The following is a 27702-nucleotide window of genomic DNA, read 5'->3' as shown; positions in this document are numbered from 1 at the left end:
AAATTAGAGTTCTGACCCCAATTTCACGGTCCACTGAACATAGAAAATGATAGTGTACTGGCATGGGGACACATTCTTGTTTTTCTGTAAATTTATTTAATCATGTATTGATCATGCAAATATATTCTAAACTGTTCAGAGATATTGTGTAGTAAGGTTTATCGTGGATTTTGTTTATATCATCTCCTTTTAAGTGTATCATCAAAATATTGCCTTTTGTATTTGTCTATAATAACATTTATTGTTACTATTACAGTTTGTTTGAGATGGAGACTACATTTTGAGTTTGTGACTTCAAGTGACCCAATTTCTGAATCAGAAAGACCAACAAATATGGATGATTCAGCCAGCTGGAGAGGACCTGCTACTATTAATGTAGAAACAATGGTGTGGGACTTGCCCATCAAAATTTATCCCACAAGTCCAATACATGCATCATGTGTAACAATGTTAAAAAGTGGGTCATGTGTACAAATATAAGTTATATATGTATAGATTATGTTTCTTTGTCAAAAGATTCATTTAGTAGAAAATATTTCACTACAAGCATTTTGCCATAATGTATTCAGTAAACAAAGAAATATGTGCAGTATGATATAAAAAGAACAAATATGTGTATGTGGCTCCATGTTGAAGACTGTACTTTGACATATTATAATATGGTGTACTTTTACAAAGTGTGACTTGAATGGAGAGTTGTCTCATAGGCACTCATACAACATCTACTTATATCTCCTGTGTGAAAAATGTAATATAAATGTACAGTCAAATACATATCAATACATCTTTCATTTTAGTTTTACATCTGTGGAAAGGGGACATGATTTTGATGGACACATGTATAAATATGGTTAATTTTACTGTCATTCAATACACAATTTTAAATTTATGTGGATGTTTTGTGTTTAAATACATAATACATGTAATACAAATGTATTTTTTTAGAACAAAAGTTGTATTCAACTATGAAAGGTTGTTTTCTACACATTTTAGACTCTGTAATTTTATGTTACTTCAAAATTTATTATTTAAAAAAAACGCTATACATATTTAAGCAAAGCAGCGCTATATTTCTCAATATTAATTTTAAAATTAACACCTCAAATACCTCAAAGGAGTACAGCAAGAAAACCCAATATACAGCCCTGTATATGCACATATTTTAACTTTTATTGTTTGAGTAAATTTTATGTGCATGTATTGCTAAGTCTATTATTATACGACTGCAAAAATATTGTATGATGTCGTTGTCTCTGTCATCGTCAGAAGACACATTTGGTTCCAGACAAAACTTTAGTTTAAATGAATGGATCACTATGAAATTTTATAAAAAGGTTTAATACCTCAAAAGGAAGGTAGGTATTGATTTTGGGGATGATGATCCCTACTGTGTTGGAATTAGGGGCCCAAAACAAGCCTTTTTCTACTTTCAGGATATCAACTTGTGTATAAGCATTTCAATTACTCTGAAATTGTACCATCAATGTTTAATACCACAGGTAGGAGGTCTGGATTGATTTTGGGGTTATGGTCCCTAATGTGTAGGAATTTGGGCAAAAAAGGGGGCCAAAATATGCATTTTTTTTATTTTTTAGTCAATAACTTGTGTTTAAGTGTATAAATCTCTGAATATATACCACAAGTTTCCATACTTCAAAGCAATGGTTATGGGGTAGGGGTTATGGTTCAAATTATCAAGCAACTAGGGACAAAAAAGGGGGAAAACAAGGGTTTTTCTGTTTACAGACAATTTAGAAAATTTAAAAGCAGTGAAGGGAAGGAAATCCAATTAAAATTTAAACAACACTTATATGTATGTTTGATTACTTGATTACCTCCCTTACACTGCTTAAAAATTATGGTTCAAGAAATGATGATTGTCTTGAAATGTGTAGCTGTAAATTTATTTTTAGAAGTTACTGTTCATTAATATTAATTTTAACTATGACTGTATGTCATTTTATATTTTAATATTTTATGATGTATCTAAATGAATAGTTATTGTTGCCAACTCCATTAGAAATTTGAATTTGAATATTCTTTTAATAAGGAATCGAAGGAGGTGAGAAAAAAATGTGGGAGGGGGGAAGGGGTAGGATAGTAAACTTTTTCTCATTTCAAATTTCAGATATTAAAAAGATTTTTTCTACAAATATTTTGTTTTGAGGGGATTATGCAACAGCATAGTGAATAGCAAAAATATTTAAGTGCATTAGACCACATTCATTCTGTGTTAAAAACATATGATGTGTCAACCACTTAATCACAATCCAAATTCAGAGCTGTATCAAGCTAGAATGTTGTGTCAATAATTGCCCCAACTGTTCAGGGTTTGACCACTGCAGTCCTATAAAGCTATGCCCTGCAGAGCATCTGGTTTTTATACTGTAATAAGGAAAATTGTATTTTGGCTTCACATCTATAGATCTATAAGCCTTAAATAGAAAAAAAAAATTTGTCACCTTTTATTTTACCATTATCATGCTTTGATTTGTGGAGCCACCTAGGCCTTCACTCATTGAAATATTGGTTAAAAAGTAAAGAATATGTTATATAAAGAATATTTCAACAAAACTTTTTTGTGGTGAAGGATCAGTGCAACTGAAATTTTCAGAAAACTGTCATAAATTATGACAAATTATGCAATAAATAAAATAAATAATGATAAAAAGGACTACAACATTTTGTTTATTGAATATTTACAGGGTCTATGTATCTGTCATACAGGATTTACATTACCTGAACCTTATTTCCTGGATCAGTGATCAACATTAAAAAATAGTATTTCAATGTTTTGTAAAGGCAAGCAAAGAGTCAATTTATTTGGTGTAAGGTGTTCGTTTCCATCCTTCATAGTTCATTTTGCCTTGACCCAATTTTTATCCCAAATTGTTCATTTTGCCTTGACCTCATTTCCATCCCAAATAGTTCATTTTGCTTTACCTCATTTCCATCCCAAATAGTTAATTTTACCTTGCCCCATTTCCATGGTTCATGGCCATATTGTCAATGTAAGGTTATCATTGTTGCATCCATATTTTAGTTGTTATTAAATTGTAGGTATATTAACTTTATTTGGTGTATGGATTTATGTTAGAATCACCTGACCTTGACCTCAGTTTGATGGTTCATTGTTCAATGTTAAGTTTTCATGGTTAGGTTTGTTTGTTGAGATTCTATCATTTGGTGCATTGAATGATTGTTAAGTGTGCAAGTGTGTCTGGCAGGGTGCATCTGATTATGGCCTTATTTACAGTGTTCATTCAAGTTTGGGTGATACATGGTAAAATCTTTCATCTTAAAAACTCTCCAGAGTTAACATTTTGCTCCTTTGAAATGCCTTTAGGTTGCATTTTGTAAATACAGCTGTTTCTCAAAACATGCCTCTTTTGGGGAGATCTTGAATATTCATAGAAAATTAATTTTGTTTACATACTGGTTCCCAGTTATGCTCTCTGTGTTCCATCTCACAGAGACATAAATTGGGAATGTTACCAGTATGTAAACATGTGCATATTGTTTACATTAAGATCTGTGGTAACCTTTCATTTGAGGTAGGGGTAGTTCAGAAAATTAGTGTTAGTTTAAACTCTGAGAAGTTCAATGCATATAAAAGTTGAAAATATGCCACACAGCCCTATATTTTGACCTTTGAAAAAAATTGTGGTGTGTATCATGTATATGAGCTTTAATTCCAGGATAAGATTTTTTTCAAAACTTCATAGTAAAAGTGGTACAGTTTTAGCCGTAAAAGGAGCTCCTATGGGAAATTGCATTGTCAGTATTTACTGAAATGCATCTTTTAAATTGCAAGTAATTATGTTGATGTATGATACTTATTTTATTAAAGAAAGTTTCATTTGTTAGATTATTATTATTTTTAATCTATAAAGAAGAGAAATTCAGTGAATGATCTTTATTCTTAAAATAAAATATATACAATATGTTTTTATTCTTTATTTATTCCTATTATATAAGCAATAGGTCGACTATATTAGGTGTACATGCCTGTCTGGCAGATAGCATCTAACCTTGACCTCATTTTTGTGGTTCATTGGTTGATGGTACGTTTTATTGGCAAATCATTTAATTTTTATCTAATATGGTCTATTTTTCATTTATCATAAATTATGGGTAAACTGTATTTTGTGTTTAAAAAAATTGTAATGTCTATCTGACAGCATTTATCTGACCTGTGTTTCTGTGATGCTTTCAGTTCAACCTTTATCTTTATGACTTCGAACATTAAATCAATGTTAAGTAAAGCAGGAGAGACATTAAAGGGTGATCACTCTTGTTATTTATATTTTCTCCCTTGTAAGAAAGTTAAACTGTCATTTTATGGAGTATTACTTGCATAAGAGGTGCATCATGTTTCTGGACAACACCTCCAACAGTTTGAATACTAGGAAACTTTGACATTACTGGCTGTTTGAAAAAAATATATTGTGGGTGGGCTTGTGGTCATTCTATTGTTTTATAAATACATAAGGTGCTTTTATAAGATTTTTTGAAATTTGTAATTTTTGGAGTGTATAAAAGGTGCTAATGGTTTCAAGAAAACTCCTCCTTCAGTGAACCATAGATCATAAGCATAATATATAGGTCAATTATATTTGTGTATGGAATGATTGTTCATATGACCTTGACCTCATTCTTATGGTTTATTGGTCAATAATAAATTTTAAAAGTTATTTCAATTTATCAGATACTATAAGCTATAGGTCAACTGTATTTGGTGTCAGGTGAATGGAATGATTGTTAGCTATACATGTCTGCCTGGTTAAGATTTATATGACCTTGACCTAACCAATGTTGAGATTTTGTGGTTCATTCTGTTACTCAGTGTACTTTAAGGGATAGGACCACTATATCTGGTGTATATGTTTAAATGTGGGGTATGGTTCACCATTTATAATGTTAAGTTTATCAGATCTGTAGTAAAACCTTTATATTACATTTCAATGATAAATAAAACAGACAAGACCTTTTTTTCTGCAGAAACAATATATAAAAATTTGAAAGGCATGGGTTGAATGGTTCATAAGTTATTATTTTCGAGCCTTCGACTTTTGGTGAAAAAGTGAGACATAAGCTATCCTACATTCCGTTGTTGGCGTAGGCTTCCACAAATATTAACTCTGTGGTTGAAGTTTTGATAATTTAATAACTTTCTTAAAACTATCCTGGATTTCTACCAAATTTGGACAGAAGCTTGTATATGATCATGATATAGTATTCAGAAGTAAATTTTGGGGAAAAATCATTTTTTCCATATTTTACTTATAAACTGAATTAGTTTTTCTGCCAGGAAACATTACACTCACTCTGGTTAAAGTTTTTAAAATTTTAATAACATCCTTAAACTATCCTGGATTTGTACCAAACATGGACAGAAGCTTGTTTATGATGATAAGATAGTATCCGGAAGTCAATTTAGTAAAACAAAATAATTTTTTGGGTATTTTACTTATAAACTGAATTAGTTTTTCTGCCAGGAAACATTACGTTCACTCTTGTTAAAAGTTTTTAAAATTTTAAAAACTTTCTTAAACTATCCTGGATTTGTACCAAACATGGACAGAAGCTTGTTTATGATCAAAAGCTAGTATGTAGAAGAAAATTTGGTAAAAATTTTGAACCTGTTTTACTGTATTTTACTTATAAACGGACTTAGTTTTTCTCCCAGTAAACATTACATACAGTCTACAGTTAAAGTTTTTAAAACATTTATTAGATTCATAAATTATCCTGGATTTTTACCAAACTTGGACAGAAGCTTCTTACAATCAAAAGATAGTATTGAAAGGAATATTTTCATTATTTGTTTTCCTCATTTCTGTTGAGCCTGTGATTAACAGTAAAAGTAGGCGAGATACTGGGTTCAGCGGAACCTTTACAAATTAATTTTATGGAAAAGAGTGCCAGATTTTATTCTATCAATGACCAACACTCCTGCATGTAACTTGGAACTCCATTTTTGTCAATATTTACAACATTAAAATTTGAAAGTCATTGGTTGAAATGTTAAAATTCATTGCATGAAATGACATAATATGTCATTTTCCATTCTGTCAATTATCATAACTTTGAAGATTAAAGTGAACATTGTCAATATAGAGCTTGACTACCAATTTGTCATCAGTAACAACCAATTAGTATTTGTTGAAAGAATAAAATGTACAGTTCATTAGCTATTGCATGGAAATTGTTGGCAGCCACACACCCAGTGTACTTCTCCAATAATATAACCTGATGTTTCCATGAAAAAAAAACAGTCAAAATTTTATCCCAACAGAAAATCAATATTGCTACTTAAGTTATATATGATGTTCATCATCATTTCCTCTTCAAATCTTTCCAAAATCCCAGACAATTAAATACTCTAGTAGTCAGAAGATGTTCAAGGAAAGAAGAAAACATGATTTTTTTTAACTGAAATAAAAAAAAAAATCAAATTGAAATTACTAAGGGAAATAACTCTACCTTGGCCAGGATTAGATAACCTTAATTGAATTCTGCAAAATCTTTTGGACTTTTTGTTCCCTTATGCACTTCAACATAGTACTTTGTCCTTTAAATGTTTTGATTCAGTGTCAATGATGAGTCTTTTGTAGACAAAATGTGTGTCTGCCATACAAAAAAGTTTGCCTGGTATCTTTCACATTATAATTGTCTGATGTACATTTACTATTGTTTATCCTATTTCTGTTCTTAAAATAATTAAAACAAGTGAAACTGCAAGCTACTGCTTACTGATGATACCCCGCCGCAAGTGGATAATATCAATAGTGTAAAAATATGCAAGTGTTCGGTAAACAGGAAGTTGTCGAGTGATGAATCTGAAAACGCATCACACGGTATAGCTGACTTATAAGTTATATAAATACTGAAACCAAATTTCAGAAATTCTTGACCTTGTATTGTAGTTCCTGAGAAAAATGTGACAAAAATTTTCATCTTGGCTATCATGTGTAAAATTATACAAGTGTTCGGTAAACAGGAAGTTGTCAAGTGATCAATCTGAAAACGCATCACACGGTATAGCTGACTTAGATAAACCCTGAAACTAAATTTCAGAAATCCTTGTATTGTAGTTCCTGAGAAAAATGCGATGAAAAATATTCATGTGACGGACGGACTGACTGACGGACTGACAGAAGGACAAACAGAGGTAAAACAGTATACCCCCCCTTTTTTAAAGCGGGGGTATAATTAACGACAAAATGACTAGAAATATTATTTAATAACAAATGCTTTACATGTCTGCTTAAATGATTTTATTAGAAATTTTTTTTTAAAAACACTCACATTTGAAAACAGTAAACAAGCATGCCAATTAAACAAGTATTTAAATTATATTTAAAAGGAGTTCATTTGATGGTTATAAGAAACCACTTATCATACAAAACATGCAAAGTTTGATCAGTATCTCATCATCTATCAACGTTCATGTTATCTTATTATAATCTACCATTTTGGTTCATAAGAATTGGCGTCTGTTGACACGATTCATTTTCATCTGCCTTTTGTATAAATGTTCCCGTAAATCTGCATCTCTCTGTAACTTCCTGCGTGGCACATGCTCAAATGCTTTGCTCCAGTCTTTTGTATCAATAAATTCATACATAATATTCATCACTTGGTTCAAGGTCAAGGACTTTACTCCTGTCCCCCATCTACAAATAAGCAGAAAAATACATAAATTCTACATTGGCTAGAGGTTTAGAGGGAGGGTTGAGTCTTTACTCCTGTCCCCCATCTATAAATAAGCAAAAAAAGACATAAATTCTTTATTGGCTAGAGGTTTAAATGGAGTGTTAAAATATCACAGCACATATGTTAAACTCCACTACATTTTTGCATCAGGAACCTCCGACCAATTTCAGTCCTGTGATTTTTTTTTTAATTTAGTTCATTTATATGATTTGGAGTTTAGTGTGACTTCCATTTTCTATGAACTACTGCTAGTATATATTTTTGTTTATAAGAGGCCAGCTGAGGCTGCCTCTGGGGTACAGAATTTTCTAACTGTGAACTAGAAGATCCATATTGGAGCTAGCAGTGCTCCATTCTCAATTTTACTATGATATTAACTTACATGGAAAATACTAATCATATTTGATTTTTGTTGTGTTTTGTTCAGCAGATTTTTATCAAAAAGTGAGTGTGACTCTCTTACATGATTACCTGGATTATATTCACATTAATTCATCAGTCTATTAGAGAAATGCAATTAAGAGAAATTCAAAGAAGGAGAAACTTGTATTAAATTCTTACTTAAGTTATAAGTAACATAACTTTTGTATGAGTTTCTTAAATGACCACCAAAACTTAAAAAGAAAATTGAATATGAAGAACAAATATAAAATTCTAGTTCAATGAGTTACTTAAACTTACACACAATATTTATCTAAAGGGAGTCTGCAACTTCTTATTTTTTCTTGCTTAGCTTTAGCATAGGAGACTGGTTTTTGTCCTTGCTTGCCACCACCCAAGTCAACGTATCCTCCCATTATGTAGATGTTGTCTGGGTCATCGTGTGTTAATTCAAAAGGTGAATGTGGTGACAAGTATACCAGTCTTTCCTTAGGGAATAAGTCCACATAACTCTGCTCAGTACATTTCATCATTAAGGTAGGATAAGCTGACCGCTCTTTTTGAATAAAGTTGAGCTTTTTAAAGATAAAGCTATCATGAATCCAGTTGGTAAATATGAGATCATTTGGTTCATTTCTTGATCTATTGGCACCATAACCGTTAAGTAATTGATCCACACAACTGTTCTTCTCTTTAATTCCCATGAATGGTTCATAGCTCATATCAACAACGAATGGTCTACCAAATATCATAGATTGTGCTAGTTTAGAATCAGTTTGATGAACCATAGTTTGCCTTAAGATCTTTAAATGAATGGTATTTCTCTTAATTGGATTATACAATAGATCTCCCATCATTTCTTTTTTTCCTGCTTCATGTATCTCCATCTTTTTCTCATTTTCCACTTTCTTCTTCGCTCTTACTAACATTGCATTTTCCTTTTTTTGAAAGAACCGCAACAAGTTTTTGCGTCTTGATGAAGAATGTCCTGTCATTAACAACTGGGCCCACCATTCATCCCTCATTTCTATTGGTGCCTACAATAAGATACAAGATAAATATTACTTATGAATTAAACACTTTTTTGTCAATTCAATGGGGGTATAAAATCATTATCTGAATTGTCTGAAGCACGGAAGCTCTTCATTCTTAAAATGTAGACACAGTCAAAGCTTTTACAACCCTATAAAAATACTTAAAGAAGTATTCAATACTTAAATTATATTTCTATATATATAGAGTAGTATTGTCAACTGTTAACCAGGATACCGGTCAAACGACTGAATTCACAAAAAGCTAACCGGTTAACCAGACTTTTTTTCAATTTTGATAGATTTGATATAAATTTGTAATAGTTATGTTTAATTTAAATTGTCATCGTGGTAAATAATTTGACAGATCAATTGTCCAGTATAATGATTGCTATTGTTAATCATAAAAAGTTAACATAAAATCAATTAGAGCTCGGGGCAGGATCTTTAAGAAACATAATTAGTATAGAATAAAAGAAGGAGAAGAATACATGTATTTTTAACAGTAACTTTAAATCAGTCATCGATTAGATTTTACTAATTACTTCATTATTTTGTTTTTGATCTAATATTGTGTAAACCTACATCTAAATGAGCAACCTCCTTAGTGCAAGGCTTAGTCTTACTTTAAACGAAATTGTGAAATGCAAACCAATGTGATTGAAATCAATATGTATATGTGATAGTACGAGTAACATGCTTAAAGAAGCAAACAACATTGAAAGTAAAGAAACAGGTCATACAGTGATCTATGGTTCTGTGTCATTTTGGTCTCTTGTGGAGAATTGTCTCATTTGCAATCATACCACATCTTCTTTTTTATAATTAATCATTTTAAATTGAAACACTCCACATTATTTTCAGAGACAACAAGAGAAAAGGAAAGAATAACTGGTTTCAGAAATATTCAATTCTACGAGATCAAGAAGTTTTTTTTTTATTTTTCAATTTGAAGTTGGTACAAATGCTATACATGTCATACATGTTGATAGGGTGTATTTTATTATTAAAAAGTCAAACTTCCCCAGGAATCCTCACAGGCAAGCCTTATAATGCCAAAGGACAAACTTCAATTCTAAAAGCGTAAATTTATGACTTGAATGAAAGGTTGCATTGTCAAATTGACACTTATACCACATCTTATATCTATGTGTAGGATACTATTGATAAGGTTTTTAAACACCAACTTTAACTACCGGTTAACTGGTTAATCGGCCGAACGATTATTGGAGTAACCTGTCAGGCAAAAATGAACAATTTGACAACACTTATCTATAGGATTAGGAACACAATTTCTATGTGTTTTTTTTATTTATTTACTTCTTAGCACTTTATTGTAGAAGCTTGTGTCATACATTTCATAACGAATGTTACATTTCATTTGGAAATGAAGACTGATTTCAGAATGACGATAGATTGTTGTTAACCAATCAAAATAACGATTTAATAATAAAACATACATGTAATGTAGATATCTATTATTAAACAGATATATTCTAACTAACCAATGTCCATATACATGATATAAATACTTGTTTCTTAAGGGACTATGGATCTTAGGAAAACAGGGTTTTTGATGAAAATCATAGCACTTGACCCTCTTATGGGTATAATCTGAGCTTCTTTCAATGCTACATGTATCCAGATTATGGAATGCTAACTGATTGATCATGGAAACCAGTATAAATGAACTAAAGGTCATATGTAAACTTGTATTAACCAAATCCTGGGTTATTTGTAAACCTTTATTAACCAAACACTGATCAACATGAAAGCCAAAACCTGTATAAAACAAACCTTAGATAACATGAAAAACTGTATCAACCAAACATCCAGCAGCATGAAAACCAATTCTAACTGAACATTTGGTACATGTAACATTGAAACCTGAATTAACTGAGATCCTGGATAACATGAAACCTATATTGACCGAACACTGGGTAACATAAATACCTACATACTAACCAAACACTGGGTAACATGGAAACTAGTAATACCCAACCCCTGTATAAAATCATTAATGATAGCCTGAATTTACTGAAAACTGGGTAAAATGGAAATCAGTATTGCACAAACCCTGAAAAACATGAAAACCTGTATTTACTGAACACTTGGTAACATGGAAACCAGTATTGCCTAAACCCTAGATAACATGAAAATCTGTATCTAATGAAATCTTGGTAACATGGAAACTAGTTTTGCACATACCCTGGTAATTTAAACCTGTATTTACCAAAAACTGGGCATTAACAATGAAACCAGTATTGCCCTAACCCTGGATAACATGAAAACCTGTAATTACCAAAAACTGGGCATTAACAATGAAACCAGTATTGCCCTAACCCTGGATAACATGAAAACCTGTAATTACCAAAAACTGGGCATTAACAATGAAACCAGTATTGCCCTAACCCTGGATAACATGAAAACCTGTATTTAACAAAAACTGGGTCACATGGAAACCCGTATTGCGCAAACCCTAAAATTGGGCTGAATAACATTAAGACCTGTACCAACTAAAACCTAGCCTTGGTTATGATGAAAACCTGTATAGCCCAAACCCTATCCAAACTGTAATTTGAAGCCAATGGAAAAGGGAAACCTGTTATAAACCAAAGCCTAGGTACAATCAATAAAACCATTTTAAATCTATAAAAAGGGATAATAGTGACATATATGTGTAAACTTAACCCTTAGCATGCTAAGTATTAAGCATGTTAAGTAAACCAATATAACGGTAAACTGCAGTTTTGAAATTTTTGCACATTTCACAATCCATATTTTACATGCTTTCTTACCTCCTACCTTTTTTCTCAAAGCAAACAGTGGTAAAACTCAAGATTTGATATACGGGAAAACATAAAAGGATGACATTCACTTTCAAAACTTAAAATACATTCAAAGAAAGCAAAAACTTATCAAGGAGTATTAATTGCATCTTTTAGAAACATTTACAAAGAATAAAATAAATGTAACTTTTAACTATATTATATATACAAGGACAAACTATTACCTGTGTTGAAATACTACTTGTAACTTCATATTCCAGTTTATAAGCTTGCAGTTTTTTCTGCTCTTCTTCGCCTAGGTTACTTAAATATTCAGCTGCTGTCTCTGGAGTAAATAGTCCTTCTAAAAGAGGCTTATCTGCTGAGTCTAGTGTATAATCTTTCTCAATTAAGGGAGCATGTTCACTGTCATAGAAGTAAGAAGTTGACATCATTGTATTCCCTCCTTCACTGTGGAGCAATGTCTGCTTTCTAAAATTCTGCAATCTCCCTCTTGACAATCTTGCCATCTGAAACAGACGTCTTCTTATGCAATTCATCTCAACTTCTTCTAAAATAAAAAATAAAACAACTAACATGATAGCATTTTCTTTAAAATGATGTTTTAATTACTAGTATAACATGTATAAATATTCTGTCCTTCCTGAACAAATATAAATTTTCACTTCTGTTCTCCTAATATGAACAACAAAATTATTTATTTTGTAAGAATACTTCCGTACTCCATGATCATTGATGTTTGTACATGTATAGTGACACTTTCTGCCTTCACCCTTAAATTTTAGATCCACAAGCCAGAAGCTGAATTTTTGAAAAATTTGAGTAGGATTTTGATGGCTTTTACAGAAAAAATTTACAAACCCAAAAGCAAATTTACAAGCCAATGTCGTAGGACTTGTGGTGAAAAGTGAAATCTGGCTAACCTTACAACAAAATTATTTTTATTTATCTATTTACGTTATTCTTTTTGACAGTATTTTGTTCAACGTTATTGTTGTCTTTCTGATATTTTAACATCTCATCTATACTTTTTTTTATTGATTTTGTATTCACATTGTGTCATAGATCAAATTCATTCATTCAGTGTATGTTCACTAGCTTTTATTAATATGTCTTTTGATTAACATGATTAGGTCTAACCCATTCAATTGATATTTTGTCTTACTATGTTGTGATTTCACACTATTGTTTCAGGTAAGGGTAAAGTTGGTTACTATTTAAACCTTAAACCCTTTGCATTTGTTTGCACCTGTCCTAAGTCAGGAATCTGGGGTCCAGATGTTGCTTTATTAGTGTTTCTGGTTTCTTATAAACATAAAACTGTTGGGCCCTTTATAGCTTTCTGTTTGGTGTGAGCCAAGGCTCTGTGTTGAAGACCGTACTTTGAAATGTATATAATGGTTTACTATTTATAAACTGTGACTTGGATGGAGAGTTGTCTCATTTGCACAGCCGCACTCATACCACATTTTAGTATATCTATATGTATGTCACCAATACTTTTCAGCTATCTGTCTTCATTTTATCTATCTACTCAGCTAATTTCTTAAATCTTTGGTCTGCATTTTAACTACGATAAGATCTACATGCACTTTAGTCAAAACCATAACTAGAGGCTCTAAAGAGCCTGTGTCGCTCACCTTGGTATATGTGAATTAAACAAAGGAAGCAGACAGTTCATGACAAAATTGTATTTATGTGATTGTGATGTGTTTGTACATCTTACTTTACTGAACATTCTTGCAGCTTACAATTATCTCTATCTATAATGAACTTGTCCGTGTAGTTTCAGTGGAAAATGTTAGTAAAAATTTACAAATTTTATGAAAATTGTTAAAAATTGATTATAAAGGACAATAACTTCTTAGGGGGTCAATTGACCATTTTGGTCATTTCGACTTATTTTTGAGTCTTAAATTGCTGTACATTATTGCTGTTTACAGTTTATCTCTATCTATAATAATATTCAAGATAATAACCCAAAACAGCAAAATTTCCTTAAAATTACCAATTTAGGCGCAGCACCCTAACAACGAGTTGTCCCATTCATCTTAAAATTTCAGGGTAGATAAATCTTGACCAGATAAACAATTTTACCCTTTGTCAGATTTGCTCTAAATGCTTTGGTTCTTGAGTTATAAGCCAAAAACTGCATTTTACCCCTATGTTCTATTTTTAGCCATGGTGGCCATCTTGGATGGTTGCCGGGTAATAAAACACAAACTTTAAACAAGATACATCAATGATGATTGTGCCAAAGTTTGGAATAATTTTGCCCGGTAGTTTCAGAGGAGAAGATTTTTGTAAAAGTTAACGACGACGAACGCAGGACGACGACGGACGCAGGACGACGCCGGACGCAGGACGACGACGGACGCCGGATGCCAAGTGATGGGAAAAGCTCACTTGGCCTTTTAGGCCAGGTGAGCTAAAAAGACAACAACACTTTGGAAAGGGCAAGGAAACACATCTTTTAATGTGTTGACATGTTATACCACTTCAAGTGCTGCCTTTATTACAATAAAAGACCAAAAACAACACTTAAATACACAATAGACATGGATACTGTGGGGTTGCAGAAATCATAACAGAAAGTGAACAGAGTTCACAAATTCTTTTTTTCCCTGGTGGTCCTTGAAGAAAATCTGCAGGTCCTCAATATTAATTCTGTTGAAAAACACAAAATTTTGTCAGTCCTATGCCAAAAGTATTATATGGCTTCCATTTTTGCAATTATAAAAATTAGGCAGTGTAATAGGGAGATAATGTTGACGAAGTATAGTCCTGATTGTTACTCAATAGAGTGAATAGGATTTTACAAGGAATCCAGTGGCGGATCCAGGGGAGTCTAGGCGTTGGAAACTGATCATCAATGCATTTCAATGGGGTCATAAAGTTGGAACCCCCTTTTTTATATCGGTTTGGAACCCCCTCCTTTGAAAAAGGCAGTGTCTGTGCGTACCTGCATGCGGGTATGAATAGTCAAATTGCTGTTGGTAGGTGCATCCCCACATCCAGTTTTACAATAAAATGGCATGGGATGGGGAATGAAACTTGAAATATATATAGGGAATTTTTTGTCGCATTTATTGAATTAATTGATGAAATCTACTCATAAGTTTTATAAATATTTATATATAGGTGAACAGTTTTTCTGAAGTAAAAAATATATAATATATATATAAAAAACGGAAGAGAGTGATGTATACACTTGAAGAAGCCATTCACTCAAAGTTATCATAAATTGGAACAAATTGTTCCAAACTATGAGTCGATTAATTTTATAAATTGTATAAAAAAACTCAGTCAATTGCAGCTGCAAAGAAAAGTAGAAATGGAAACACAAAAATTAAATTGGAATTAAGATTTAACATAATAAATTTTTCCTGTATTTACGGAGGCAAAAAATTCAAAACAAATTTGACAGGAAAAAAACCCTAATATTAAGGTATTTGTTTTAAATTGAAGTTTTAAATCGAACTTGCCTCTTTTGATTTATTAGTCATTTTTTTTATATCAAATACATCTTGTTTTCTATTGTAAACTGTTCATGATTTAAAGGATAATGTCTATTTTCAGTACTTTCCAAATTTATGGAATATCCTTTCAACTTTAGACTTGAAACTTAAATTTCAGCCTCTGTTATACATTTTACTGAAAGATTATTTTTAAATATCATATTATGGTGGGTTTTTTTTAATTTAGTAAAAATTTTATTCTTTTAATTTGTATTTAGGTTTTATAATAATATTTATTTTAATGATGTTTTTCCTTTTATACATGGACTGTAGAATTTCATTTGACATCAGTATGCATTTAATTTGCAATGTTTATTATGTATTATTGTCTAATAAATACAATTTGAAAATACGATTTTTCATACTCTTCGCTGGTTCTTCACAAAATTCCCATATTATCAATAATTTCTATTTATATTTCACGTTATTTACATGTATAGTTATATTCCTGATCCAATGACACTTTATTATAAAACCGGATGTGGGTAAGCGTACGAATGGCAAATTGATTATTCAGACCCGCATGCGGGTACGCGCAAACACTGCTTTTTAAAAGAAGCTGGATCTGCCCCTGGAAATTTCTTTGACATTAAATTAATTGGTATCGGGATCGTTCGCCCTGATTACATGTTTGCCCTAGGTTCTTTCGCACTGAGTTTGTTCGCCCTGGGTTCGTTCGCCCTACATTCATTTATGATATGTATATGTTACATCAATGAACGAAATATATATATATTAAAATTTATGTATTTATTTAAAGTTAAATACAGAATATATGCCAATTTTTCATTAATCAAATAAAATTCTTGGCTGCATTGTTACACTTTATTTTATAATTACTTTTAATTACTGTTGATTGAATTTTGATAGCTGATTAGGTGTCATTTGAAACCTTTGATATCCCTGATTGTTATATAAATTGTTTTGGATGGATTAATAATGAGAATACCATTTTTCTCAAATAAAATAGTCAGCTTGGATGGGTAAAATTCAGTTTGATATATTAAAATAAACAAGAGGCTCTCAAGAGCCTGAATCGCTCACCTTAATTCTTTTGGTTAAATCTCTCATCAATGATTATTTTTGCTTTTCAATTTATTTAAATGTTCTTTGGATCGTCCTATTTTCTTCAAAAGCAAAAAAAAAATCATTTTCTCCTATGTTCTATTTTAGCCATAGGAGCTACATACAAGGAAATAAAATATAAAATTTATACTAGATACTCTGAAACTCATTTAGCCTAAGTTTGGCTGAAATTGATACAGCAGTTTCAAAGGAGAAGATTTTTTAAAGTAAGTCAACATGATGAACAAATTGTGAAAAAAAGTCTTTAAAGGGCAATAACTCCTTAAGGGGTCAATTGACAATTTTGGTCAAATTGACTTATTTGTAGATCTTACTTTGCTGAACATTATTGCTGTTTACAGTTTATCTTTATCTATAATAATATTCAAGATAATAACCAAATACAGCAAAATTTCCTTAAAATTATCAATTCAGGGGCAGCAACCCAACAACAGAATGTCTGATTCATCTGAAAATTTCAGGGCAGATAGATCTTGACCTGTTAAACAATATTATCCAAGGTCAGATTTGCTCTAAATGCTTTGGTTTTTGAGTTATAAGCTAAAAACTGCATTTGACCCCTATGTTCTATTTTTAGCAATGGCGACCATGTTTGTTGACAGATCAAAACTTCGGATACAATTTATAAACAAGATATCCTAATGAACATTCAGTTAAAGTTTGGAAGTATTTGGCCCAGTAGTTTCAGAGGAGAAGATTTTTGTAAAAGATTACTAAGATTTACGAAAAATGGTTAAAAATTGACTATAAAGGGCAATAACTCCTAAAGGGGTCAACTGACCATATTGGTCATGTCGACTTATTTGTAAATCTGACTTTGCTGAACATTATTGCTGTTTACAGTTTATCTCTATCTATAATAATATTCAAGATAATAACCAAAAACAGTAAAATTTCCTTAAAATTACCAATTCAGGGGCAGCAACCCAACAACGGGTTGTCTGATTCATCTGAAAATTTCAGGGCAGATAGATCTTGACCTGATAAACAATATTACACATGTCAGATTTGCTCTAAATGCTTTGGTTTTTGAGTTATAAGCCAAAAACTGCATTTGACCCCTATGTTCTATTTTTAGCAATGGCGACCATGTTTGTTGATAGATCAAAACTTCGGATACAATTTATAAACTAGATACCCTAAGGAACATTCAGTTAAAGTTTGGAAGTATTTGGCCCAGTAGTTTCAGAGGAGAAGATTCTTGAAATAGTTTACGACGACAGACGACGGACGCCAAGTGATGGGCCAGGTGAGCTAAAAAGGATAGGTAAAAACACTGATGACAAGTGATCAATAATTGAATGTACAGCACTGCAGTGTGACTGTGTTGTTGGTATTTGTTTCACTAATAGTAATTCTATTTTATTTAGTGCTTTTTTTAAATATTCGTTTAGGAAATAAATGTGTGCGAAGTACATTTCAGAATTGATCTTGTTATAACTGTTACTGAATATTTTTAAATTGTTAAAATCAGAGACACCATGTCACGGAATGTACTGTATAATACATGTATTATATGTCTCTGTTAAAATGTATTAATAAAGTTAAATATATAAATAACTTAGTCATGTTAGTCTTTAGTTGTTTTATGTCAAATACTGTAGTCTTTAAATTCACAGAAACTTATCCTCCTAGCAGCAAGACAGCAACTTAGTCTTCAGTTGTTTTACATTTAAAAATACAATGTAGTGCTGAAATTCTGAGAAAGTTATTTCCTAATAGCAGTACCACAGAATACATCATAAATAAATATTCAGTGAATGTAAACTTCAACATATTCAGTTACATTATAATTTAGTCTTCAGTTGTTTTTAACATTTAAAAATACAATGTAGTGCTGAAATTCCGAGAAACTTATTTCCTAATAGCAGTACCACAGAATACAGTACATCATAAATAAATATTCAGTGAATGTAAACTTCAACATATTCAATTACATTATAAGTTAGTCTTCAGTTGTTTAACATTTAAAAATACAATGTAATAATAAATTCACAGAAACTTATATTTCCTAGTAATGTAATTACATACAGATACAAACTTAGTCCTCAAATACCTTGAAGTCACAATGTCTTGTAGTCCTGAAATGCACTGAAACTTATAACCTAGTATAGCAGCTAGCTTTAGACAAGTTAACATAATACATCGTAAATATTCGACTAAATTGTAGACCGACTTCAACAAATTCAATTATATACACACAACGCAACACTTAACTAAAAAATAAAATCAGGGCGTACGGACTCAGGGCAAACAGGTATTAGGGTGAACAGAAACTAGGGCGAACCAGAATCAGGGCGGACGGACCCGGATTCAAATAAATAGACAACTTTCGAGTTCGATGCATTTCTGTCAAAAATTCTGGTTTTAGTGAATGGTGAACGTCATTTGTGCATTCCAATGCTGAGGGAGTGGTTGGAAAACTAAAGTTCTATATTGTACGAATTTTTCGGCAAATTGAAATCTCAAAAATGATAATCAACACTGATGTCATTAGGGAATTGCCAGTAAGTGCCTACAGAGCAACCATTATTTCTAGTTTATCCTGCACAATGACGATCACTAAGACGCTTGATGAATGTAAATAGTGCAGGGATAGAGGCGACCCCCTCTATCTGGTAAATAACGTCATAAAGGCGTGCATAATTAACGAGTTTTTGCCGGTGACGGATGAACTCGAAAGTGGTCTATTGAGCTATTTCTAATGTTCTGTTAGGCTACAAATTATTGAAATATATATACAAGCAGACAAAATAATTATGACATCTTGAAATGCTTTATTTTTTTCCTGTGAAACCTTCCTGCGACTTTGGATCACATACACTTGTTTTGACAGAGGTTAGAGCGGGCGCATGAAACAACTGTCTGGGATTATTTTCTTTTTTATTGCCTTTTTAGGACTTTTTACTAAATTTACTTTCTTATGATTTCAAAGATTTGACAGTTTTATATACTTACGCTAGTATGTATTTGTCAGAATATTTCAAATGGTTTTAATTTTCAAATATTTAAATTCTTCTCCACATGGCCTAGCTGTATATTTTTTTTCTGTGGGGAAATAATAGACCGGGAAGTGAAGTGAGTATACAGTGTTAGTAAATGTCGTCTTTTCTTAATATATTCCTCCGTCTTGGAGCACATGTTTCACACGGGAAAAACTTATTAACGTTTATGGTATTTATAAACTATGAATCTATTCATAAACTAAAACAATTATATTTGTTTAAAACATTTAAAGGGATAACTTTATTTCTTTAAAACATTTTCAGCAATTTTTTTTAAATGAAACTGGACATTTTAAAAAGGCACTGGCTACGGTTACATGGAAATGTAACAATAATAAAAATATTATTGTTACATTGGAGACTAATTGCCGGAATGCAAAGTTGGGTTAGGAACTGATTAATTACGAATGTAACAATAATTATTGAGGCTACAGTTACATTGCGTCATTGTTACATGAAAAACAGCAATGTACGCTAAATTTATTTAACTTAAATCTTCTATAGGTTTGTTGCTTAATTCTTTCATATGTACTAAATAATTCTTGTTATAATGATAAATAATAAATATCATTATTCAACAAATGGTGTTTAAATAGTTTTACGGTCGTATTAATGGTTTGGATGTTCTTAAAGATATACTACTTCAGATAAGTAGTGCCCAAGGCGATTCATATATTTATGATGGTTTGTTGTTACGATGATGTATCCATCCTCAATCTCGTCCATGGAGGACGTAATTTCGTTTCCAATGCAAAACGATACGAATATTAATCAGTATTGCTTGGAGTTGTTTCATAAAAAAATTGTCGGACTTAAACATGCTCCAAAAAACACTTACTGGATATGTAGAAACTGTCATTGTAAAAAAAAATTCAAGAAATTGTATGTTATTATTGTATATATTGTATATAAAATAAATGTCTTTAACTTTTATTATCACTAGAACACACCCGCGAAATCGCGGGCATTCAGAGCGTATTTGAAAGGATGTAAAGTGTTGTAGGAAGAATTCTGTAAAAGATTTTTAAAATGACTTGAGAATTTCAGGAAAAGTATCAAAAGTCATAGGTACTTGGGGACAGGAAAATGTTTTTTTTTTTAACCCTCCTCCTTTATTATTTCCAAAATTCCCATTTTTTGTTTTCTATTAATTTCATTATGAACATACATTTAGTGTACATGTATTATGAACATTCCAGTCAGGAGCCTGTAATTCAGTGGTTCAGTGATATTTGGTTTTCGTTCATTTTTTGTACATAAATAAGGCTTTTAGTTTTCTCATTTGAATTGTTTTACATTGTCATTTCGGGGCCTTTTATATCAGACTATGCAGTATCGGCTTTTGATTATTGTTGAAGGCCGTAAGGTGACCATTAAACGTTAATTTCTGTGTCATTTTGGTCTCTTGTGGAGAGCTGTCTCATTGGCATTCATACCACATCTTCTTTTTTTTCACAGGTAATTTTGGACAGGATAATTGTTTTTCTAGCCCGGCTCCTTCTTTTCCACAAAAAAATCCTTTTTTGTTTGTTTGTTCTCTATTAATTTTAATGACGCATGAATAATTTTAGCGCTTATCTGTATATTATGAACATTCATTAAAGGGGGGGTCGGGGCAGAGGCGGATTTAGGGGACCCGCCCCCCCCCCCTTTCTGGAAAATAATCGGTTGCTTATATAGGGAATCACTAAAGCATGACCGGAGCGGGCCCCTGCGTATTAAAATTTCTGGATCCGCCACTGCGGAGGGGCCCTGATCCCAATATCCCGGGCTTAAAAACATGAAATCCCGAGGTTCTGAATTTATTATACAAATTAATTCTCTCGACATCCCGAAATTCGAAAAAAAGAAATCCCGGATCCCGAAATGGTAAATCCTGAAATTTCGATCTTAAAAACACCCGTTCCCGACGTCCCGAAAGTGTATTTTCTTTTTACAGTCAATTCTCAGTTTACATAATTGATCCACAGCGGTCATTGATATATTATTCAGACCCTCTCTATTATAATTAATGTAACAATAACGCCATGTAACCGTAGCTTCAATAATTATTGTTACATTCGTAATTAATCGATTCCGTACCCAACAATGCATTCCGGCAATTAGTCTCCAATGTAACAATAATATTTTTATTATTGTTACATTTCCATGTAACCGTAGCCAGTGCCTTTTAAAAAAGGCCATCTTGTCATGCCGAACACAAGACTAAAATATAAAGACGCATCTTTTTTAATATTAAATATTCATTTTAATGATTAATTATAAAAAAATCGGCGTATTATTCAATATTAAAAAATCGATTTATTAATTGGCCGTTTCAGAATCTAAAGGAATATGGGTAATTTCATTGTTCGTACCCCAAAAACTAAAATAACGTCACCACATTGGTCGAATTTCCATTGTTTTGGACGTTTTCATCCAATCAAGACGTTTCGGTGTATATTTTTGAAAATATTACCCAGAATGCATTAGATTCTGAAACGGCGAATTATCAAAAAATATTTTGTAATATTAATGAATGATTTTTTAATATTTTAATAAATGATTTTTTTTAATATTAATAAATGATTTTTCAATATTGATAAATAGGGAATAAATTCCTTGTCCTACTCTATCTATCTATCTTCATATTTCCGCACTCAGTCACAACTTTGACTATTACGTGCCGTTGCATGCGTGGCTTATTTACAATTTAAAAGAAATAAATTTGCAGTAATATTACGTTACATTGCATTAGTGCTTAGAAAAAATAAATAAAGTAAAAATATAACAGTGATTTTTTTTTGTGGATTGATATCCTATGTATATTTCTTGTTATAACTATGTACATGCAGTACATTATGCAGTTTTTAGAATATTTGTGAAAGAGCAGATATAGATATCTGCTCTTTGAAGTCGTCGACTGTTGTACAAAGGATTGCTGATGTAGGAAGTAGGTTCCATTGTACTATTGTATGTGGATAAAATGAAAACTTGTATGCTTCTTTATTTGTTTGAATTTGTTTAAAGTGGTGGGTATGTTTATGTCTTGTTCTACTGTCTGATTTAACAAGAAGATCTTTAGGGTAAATTGCTATGTGTTGGTGTATGATCTTATATAATACCACTAGTCTTGTTTGTATACGTCTCAGTTCTAATGTGGGCCACTGTAGGTGATCAAGAATGTTTGAGACAGAGCTGGTATTGTGATATTTATTACATGTGTAGCGAGCAGCTCTTCGTTGGACCATCTCAATTTGGTTGATTTGACTTTTGGTGTGAGGGTCCCAGACGCAAGAGCTGTACTCAAGCTTAGGTCTGACTAATGACATGTATGCCCTTTCTTTGATTTTTTGGGATGAAACTTTAAGGTTACGTTTTAGAAAATTAAGTTGTGAATCAGTTGTCTGTTTGCATTTGCTGTTACATTATTAATGTGTTTATTCCATTTTAGATCAAATTGGATGGTTATGCATAATTATTTTGTAGCTGTTTCAGTTTGGAGGATGTGACCATGAAGGATGTAGTCATGGTTGACTGGTTTTCTTTTTTTTTTGTGTGTAATTCTTAGTATAGAGCATTTGTCTGGATGGAATGACATTAACCACTCATTTTCCCATTGTGCCGCTGAATTTAAGTCCTGTTGTAGTTTGGCAGCATCATCTGTGTTTTTGATGTTTCTATAGATGATGCTGTCATCGTCAAATAATCTTAAGGTGCTGTGTTGTAAATATTCTGGGAAATCGTTAATGTAAATGAGGAATAAAATAGGACCAAGGACAGTGCCCTGTGGTACCCCATATGCTACCCCAATTTGTTCTGATTGTTCTCCATCTAGCATGACTGTTTGTGTACGATTGTGTAAAAAGTCACCAATTCATTCCAAGGTATTAAATTTATTGTCTACGCCGTAGTGTTTTAATTTGTAAAGAAACCTTTTGTGAGGGACAGCTTTGACAAAGTCCAACACAACGACATCAGTTTGTATGTTAATATTGTTATCTCTTGCAAGGTCCTGAAGGAAAGATAGTAATTGTGTCTCACAGGAGCGTTTTGATCGGAAACCATGTTGTAAATCATATAAAATATTGTTTTTTTCAAGATGTTCCATTACTTGACTAGCTATGATATGCTCCATTATTTTGCAAAGTATAAATGTTAGTGAAATTGGCCTGTAATTTATGGCATTGTTTTTGTCGCCTTTTTTGAATGCAGGACAGACATTTGCATGTTTCCAGTATGTAGGTATTTTATGAGTGTTAATTGATTTTTGAAAGAGTACATTGAGTGAATACGAAGTCATGATCTGCATTACCAATAGGTGGCATTAATTCCAGTTTATTTTTTATGTTTGGTGCATTTGTTAAGATAAGATGAAGTATTCTTTCACCTCTTGTTGGTTTGTCTACTATTTGCTCCAGGGAGTGGTCATTTATTATGTCAATTAAAATTTTGTGTTGAAAGTTATCTGGCTTTCCAGGAATTACTGGTGGTATTTGCCAGTCTATATGACCAAGGTTGAAATCCCCCTAAGATTATAGTAGCTTTTGAGTTCCCATTTGTACGGCTTAGAGATGTATTAAGTTCTTCAAGTGAAGAACCTGTGCCTGAAGGTGGTCTGTAGTAGCAACCAAGAATTAATTTTCTGGAGTTGGCTGTATGCACTTCAGCCCATACATTCTCACAGTTTGTTTGTAGTTCTGAGATTTCATCAGATATGATGTCTTTTGATATGGCAATTAGGACACCACCATGAAACTTTGATTTTTTTCATTTGGTGGACGATCTTTCCTGTATACATTGTAGTCTTATATTGATAAGTAATCAGATGAGGATGTTTCTTTATCTAGCCAAGTTTCAGTTCCAAATATTATATTTGGTTAACAGAGTCTAAGATCTCTTCTAGTTCAGGTTTGAAATAGTTTGTGGCCGTATATCTACTAGTTTGAGTGTTTTTGAAGTTATTTTGTAAATGGCATGTCGCCCTTGATTTCTTTTATGAAAACCTCGAACATTTTCTGTGACATACATTCTTGTCTTCCTCGTTTTGTTTGTGATCCGATTGTTTCTTTAACTGGCATTGGTTTGTATTTAAAAAGAAGAGATATTAGCTTATTGCCTTATAATCTGGGAAGGTGATATGCCAAACGGATGCTTCACAGCGTTTGAAGTTGGCCCAAATTGACCATAAACATCTCTTTTTGGTATGTATATGTTCTGAATTGTATCATGCAAGTTCATTTGTGGTTGATGATATTACCATTTCCGTTTCTGCATATTAAATGTTTAATGTATGAATTTTTCATTGAGTGATGACATAATCGCTGTGTTTTTTATTGTATAATTGAGGTAGTTGTGACAGTGTCATTGTTATATATATAGACGTTGTCAAATGAACTTGACCATCCAACTTTCTAATTATTTTAACATCATTTCAACCATTTGTCGTTCCATTTACTTCTTTTTCTCAAGTTTATCTCGCATGAGTTTATTCAGTTCCAAATCGTATCTATGTCATTCAATCTATTTAATTTGTCTCAGATTTATAATGGTAATTACTAAAGTTGAAGTTTTTCATTGCAAGTTAACGGACTGCATCCTTGTTTGATTGGTGGACATAAGAGATCTGTACAAAAATCCCTTTACTGTTGTATCTTAAGACAGATGTTTATAAATGTAGAAATTTTTAACAATTATTTTACTAATACCGTCTCGATCATCTTCCCTAGCCAAGGGTTACGATCCACTTTCCTCCTGATGCAGGTTTATTTGAACAGATCAATGGTTTCTATGTTGTGTCATGTGTACTATTGTTTTTCTGTTTGTCCTTTTCATTTTTAGCCATGGCGTTGTCAGTTTGTTTTAGATTTATGAGTTTGACTGTCCCTTTGGTATCTTTAGTCCCTCTTTTATGTCTGAACAGTATTTTTACATACTATATAAAAATAAGCAGATATGTACATGTCAGTCTACGTTTAATATCCCCTGACCACACTAAGTCAGATCATTACCAATATTGATCACAAAGGTTTTTAAATCAAATAAAATTTGCGTTTATTATACATGTTATACAGGGTGATATTCATGTACACCTATTCATAAACTTTAAATATCGATTTAAAGTTTATTTATACTACAAATAAGCAGTATTTATAAACTGAGAAATGAGTATTTAAAGATCGAAAAATGTTTCTAAAAACAGTTTACCTTGGATTAGGTTGACAAGGAGGCCATGACAACCTGATTGCAAACAAGGAAAATAATACACCTGTTGAAGTGTACTGAAATGGCATTTTCACAATCAGTCAGAAAAGGACAAATTCCTGATAAATGTGGATTATGTGAAACTGATAGACCCATTAAATGGAAGTGTTTAGAGTGTGGCCTTTTATTGTGTAATCATTGTAAGAAGGTACGTTTAAGAGGAAAAACAGCAGAGGATCACAGAATAATTGATATCAAAGAAATTGGACTTTATAAAGAGGATTTTGCAAACATTCCCTGTCAGGACCATGCTGGACAATATGTATGTCGGTATTGTAAGACATGTGAAAGTATTCTTTGTCCAACCTGTGTTGCAAAAAAACACAAAAAACATGATCTAACAGAAATTCAGGAAGGATACGATGTGAAATTTGACAAGTTGAAAAAAGGACAAAGTAAAATTCTAAGGAAAAGGAAAGTAATTGTATCTAGAAAAGAACAGCTTAGCCAACTTTTATCATCAGAAAATTACAAATACAAGCAGGTACAGGAAGATGTTCTTAAACATGAACAATCTGCCAAAGCAGCTGTAGAAAAGCATTTCAAAGAGCTCAAAGATAAATTGGATCAGAATCACAAATCTGTTTCTAACATGATCAAAACTGACTTAAATGCTGTCTCAGTTTTACTAAAACAAGCTGACAACAAAAATAATGAAGTCCAGGAATTCATTCAAATCAGTGATGCCTCCAAGTTCTTTACAGAAGTAAACAATCTAGAAAACTCTATTGACATTCAAATACCCCAACCAAGATCAAGTTATGGCTCTTTACTAAACTTCATTCCAGAGGAGATCACTCAGTCTAACATTGGGGTATTGGAATTTGATATAAATATTTCTTATAAACCGCATGTTCATCTGGAAATAAATAAGCAATATCAAACTGAATTAGAGGCTGTAACATTTGTTAGCTCATCTACTGATCAGACTTTCTGGATAAGTTCTGGTGGTTGTGGTTTAGTTCAAAAAGTTAAACTTGATGAAAACAACATAAAGGTTATATCCAGTTATAATATTAGTGTGTATGGTATGGCTGTTACGCAATCAAATAATCTACTTCTGTGTCCTGACGGATTAGGACTCCAAGAAGTAATCAGTAGTACGGGTAAACTTACAGACACTGTATGTAATCTGTCACCATTCCACCCTACAGCTGTCCATATCACTAGTGACAATAAAGTTTTAGTAGGAGGTAATGATAGAGACTTCCTTAAACAAGGAAGAAGAGTTGTAATACTGATGAATCAGAATGGAGACCATGAGAGAGTGTATGAGCACGATCAACATAAACAACCTATATTTACCTATATCTTGAGAATAACCAGTACCAGTAATGGTTATATTCATGTAGTCGATGGTAGTGTACGTGGTGACAGATATAGAGTAGTAGTGTTAAAGCAAGGAGGCGATATAATCAATATATATACAGGAGATACAGAGATCAACAAAGACATTCCTTTCAATCCAAGAGACATAGTGACAACACCTAGAGACAATGTTATTGTAGCTGATATCAACACTCATACACTCCATATTCTAAACAATGTTGGCACACTGATGACATGTTATAAAACAAGTGACATAAACATAGTATTACCATGTTCACTTGTATTCACCCCAACAGGACAGCTCTATATAGGATGTTGTACACCAACAAGGAGTAAAGCCAAGGACGCCAAATTATATGAAGTGACAATTTCACTTTGTTAAAACATTCATAAAACATCATTGTATATACTATAGGGAATCTAGAGAAAATTATATGTTTGCTCAAGTATATAAATGAACTTATCATAGATACCAGGACTAAATTTTGTAAATACGCCAGACGTGCAATGACGCTCGAATTCAAAAAAGTTTAAAAGGCCAAATAAAGTACGAAGTTGAAGAGCATTTAGGACCAAAAATTCCTAAAAGTTTTGCCAAATC

At 32.1% G+C, this 27702-nt stretch overlaps 3 protein-coding genes across 7 annotated transcripts in view; 2 read left to right on the top strand and 1 right to left on the bottom strand.

Moving 5' to 3' along the window:
- The window catches only part of LOC134715010 (RAB6A-GEF complex partner protein 2-like), a 32867-nt gene extending 28974 nt beyond the window's left edge, over positions 1–3893 (top strand). For all 4 annotated transcript variants that reach the window (XM_063576836.1, XM_063576838.1, XM_063576835.1 and 1 more), the window contains exon 9: positions 257–3893. In XM_063576836.1, the coding sequence (XP_063432906.1) occupies positions 257–480 (224 nt within the window). In that variant the 3' untranslated portion in view covers positions 481–3893. The remainder of the gene's footprint in view (positions 1–256) is intronic.
- Positions 3894–7300: 3407 nt separating this feature from the next.
- On the bottom strand, positions 7301–19602 carry LOC134715009 (mitochondrial ribonuclease P protein 1 homolog). Of its 2 annotated transcripts, none has more exons than XM_063576833.1 (4): positions 19483–19601; positions 12145–12467; positions 8401–9137; positions 7301–7679 (listed from the first exon to the last, which is right to left on the bottom strand). In XM_063576833.1, exons 2-4 carry the CDS (start codon positions 12457–12459, stop codon positions 7484–7486), a joined length of 1248 nt encoding a protein of 415 aa, XP_063432903.1. In that variant the 5' UTR covers positions 12460–12467; positions 19483–19601; the 3' UTR covers positions 7301–7483. The 2 variants fall into 2 exon arrangements, with proteins under 2 accessions (XP_063432903.1, XP_063432902.1); XM_063576832.1 differs by having other exon boundaries at positions 7304–7679; positions 12145–12470; positions 19483–19602.
- A 6192-nt stretch (positions 19603–25794) lies between these two features.
- LOC134716536 (uncharacterized) lies at positions 25795–27483 on the top strand. The gene has a single exon (XM_063579546.1). It carries the CDS (start codon positions 25795–25797, stop codon positions 27481–27483), a length of 1689 nt encoding a protein of 562 aa, XP_063435616.1.
- The last annotated feature ends 219 nt before the right edge of the window (positions 27484–27702 follow it).

Source organism: Mytilus trossulus, chromosome 4, assembly GCF_036588685.1.
Source record: "Mytilus trossulus isolate FHL-02 chromosome 4, PNRI_Mtr1.1.1.hap1, whole genome shotgun sequence".
In the NCBI taxonomy this organism is placed as follows: Eukaryota; Metazoa; Mollusca; class Bivalvia; order Mytilida; family Mytilidae; genus Mytilus; species Mytilus trossulus.
This window is presented reverse-complemented; position numbering and strand designations above follow the sequence as displayed.